Genomic DNA, 2,554 nt, shown 5'->3' with positions numbered 1-2,554 from the left:
AAAAAAAAAAAAAAAAGCCAGTTCTGAGCCCACAACGCCCACCCGCACCCAAAATCCTGGGATATTGGCCCAATTCCCACCTGTCAGAATCGAGGGAGACCAGGTTCTCGTCCGCCGTCTGGCTGAGGGCCGTGTAGCCCTTCTTGAACTTCACCGACCTGCCAGGAAGCAAGAGGAGCTGAGGCTCCTGTGGGCATTTCCAGGTGGAAAAGGCAGCCCCAGAGCGGATAAATCCCAATAAACCGAGGAGCCAGGGCAGGAATTCCCAATCCTAAATGTCCCTAAAATCCCACCCCAGGCGTTGTCCGGGGCCACCAGGAGCTAAGAACAGCCCCCGGTTAAATCCTGAACGCCAAACCATTCCCCTCCCCCAAAAAAAACACAGAGAGGCAGCAGCGTGGCCCCTCGTGAGAGCACCTCCTGAATTTTTGGGGGGAAAAAAAAATAAAAAAAAGTTAAATCTTTTATTTTATCAGCTGCTCGTCGGCCACGAAGCAGATCAAAGCCCTGGATTCGTTTTGAAATCCTCCGGCTTTCCCAGCCTCCCCAAATCCACCTCAGGGAGATGTGGGAGGGAGGCGGGGGGGAAAACCCCAAAAATAATTTGGGAAAGCTGGAAGAAGCCATTAGCTCCAAAGCCCCAAATTTAACGGGTGTCCCCCCCCAGGGAGGCAGAAAATGGGGTGAACCCAGCCCGAGCTGCTGGTGGATCTAACAAAATTCAGGTGGTGGAAGCTCAGAGCCTGCCCTGAGGGGTTCCCCCCCCCACATCTCCTCCATCGGAGCCAGGATCTTTGGTTCAGCCCAAGCTTTGGGAGGAGGAAACCCAGCAGCAATTAATGGCCAGCAGCAATTAACAGCCAGCAGTGGGAGAGAGGTAAATGAAGCAGCTCTCCAAGCTGGCCTCAGCCTACCGAGGAAGAGGAGGAGGGGTGGGGGGGGCACAAAAGCATAAATAAATAGAAAAGAGAGGGGTCTGGGGGCTTCCCACAGCATGGAAGTTGCACCCCACCATCAACCACCTCTTCATCAGGTCCTAATTAATCCAGGCCACCTTGGGATCATGGAGTCCAACCATCAACCCTACTCTACAAAGTTCTCCCCTACACCATTATCCCCCAAAGCCACATTTAAACCACTCTGCCCCTCCCAATCCCTTCCCTTTTTTAACCCCCCCCCACCCCTTGGAGGTGCCCAGATGTTGCTTCTCTCCTCCCTCCCCACCCCAGCTGGACCACAGGTCCCAGCCAGGCCACCTCAATGTCACCATGCCACCTCCCCCTGGCATTGCTGAGCCTCGGGGAAAAAAGTCCCTTGGGGTTGTTTGGTGGCCACCACTCACCATGAGTAGGCATGGCAGCACCCTGTCACCCTCCCAGCTTGGGATGGGGACACCACCAGCCATCCCAGGGGACAAAGAAAGTGCTGGCTTTTGACCTGTTCTTGCACGACTCTCCCTTCCTCAAGCTACTGGATCACACAGGAGAGGTTCTCCCCGAAACAACAGGGGCAAGAAGAGGAGGCGACGGGTTTTGGGGGGATGAGATCCAGATCTTCGTCGTCGGGGACCTCGTCGAGGTGGTACCCGTCCTGCAACAGCTGCCGGCTCAGGTCCTGGTTCACTTGCTGCGGGGAAAGGGACCCAAAAAACAAAAAAAAAGGCAGAGCTGGTGAAAAGCAGGTCCCCATTTGGTTAAAATTAGTCCCACTTTAGTTAAAATTGAGCTCCCGGGGCTTGCAAAGGGGTAGGGGCATTGTGTGTGTGTGTGTGTCCCCCTCTCCGGTGCCTTTGCATGGGATGAAGTGGCACCACCACAGTGGAGGAGAAGGAAAGAGCAAAGAGCTTTTCCTGGGGTGCAGCACCCCCATACACCCCCCTCCCCACCCCTGCACCCCAAAATCTCCCCACCCCTGGGGCTGCAAAAGTGTGTGTGTGGGGAGTTTATTCCTGGTGAAGCGGGGAGCAGTTTGGGCAGCAGAGCCCTGTGGGATGGTGACAGGTAGGACACCCCAGAGGGGGACACCACCTTCTGGACCCCGAGGGGACCCCAAGGGGACCACGCCGTGGGGGTCAAAACTTGCCTCAGCAGAGGAGTAGCCCGAGGAACATCTGGATCCCAGCTCCCCATCACTAAGAGAAGAAGGAAAACGGTCAGAGCCGGTTGGGAATCTCCCCACCCACCCCCCAAAAAAAAAAAAAAAAAAGCCAGTTCTGAGCCCACAACGCCCACCCGCACCCAAAATCCTGGGATATTGGCCCAATTCCCACCTGTCAGAATCGAGGGAGACCAGGTTCTCGTCCGCCGTCTGGCTGAGGGCCGTGTAGCCCTTCTTGAACTTCACCGACCTGCCAGGAAGCAAGAGGAGCTGAGGCTCCTGTGGGCATTTCCAGGTGGAAAAGGCAGCCCCAGAGCGGATAAATCCCAATAAACCGAGGAGCCAGGGCAGGAATTCCCAATCCTAAATGTCCCTAAAATCCCACCCCAGGCGTTGTCCGGGGCCACCAGGAGCTAAGAACAGCCCCCGGTTAAATCCTGAACGCCAAACAATGCCC

General features: G+C 55.8%; 1 protein-coding gene across 1 annotated transcript in view; it reads right to left on the bottom strand.

Moving 5' to 3' along the window:
* Window positions 1-1,191: 1,191 nt before the first annotated feature.
* FAM219B (family with sequence similarity 219 member B) overlaps window positions 1,192-2,554 on the bottom strand; it is a 5,143-nt gene continuing 3,780 nt past the window's right edge. The window contains exons 3-5 of the mRNA XM_014960977.1: window positions 2,270-2,347; window positions 2,083-2,131; window positions 1,192-1,626 (exon numbers count right to left, since the gene is read on the bottom strand). Coding sequence (XP_014816463.1) covers window positions 1,468-1,626; window positions 2,083-2,131; window positions 2,270-2,347 — 286 coding nt within the window. The 3' untranslated portion in view covers window positions 1,192-1,467. The remainder of the gene's footprint in view (window positions 1,627-2,082; window positions 2,132-2,269; window positions 2,348-2,554) is intronic.

This window comes from Calidris pugnax, unplaced genomic scaffold (assembly GCF_001431845.1).
Source record: "Calidris pugnax isolate Ruff unplaced genomic scaffold, ASM143184v1 scaffold486, whole genome shotgun sequence".
NCBI lineage: Eukaryota > Metazoa > Chordata > Aves > Charadriiformes > Scolopacidae > Calidris > Calidris pugnax.
Note: the sequence above shows the minus strand (reverse complement) of the source record. Positions and strands in the feature narration are given on the sequence as shown.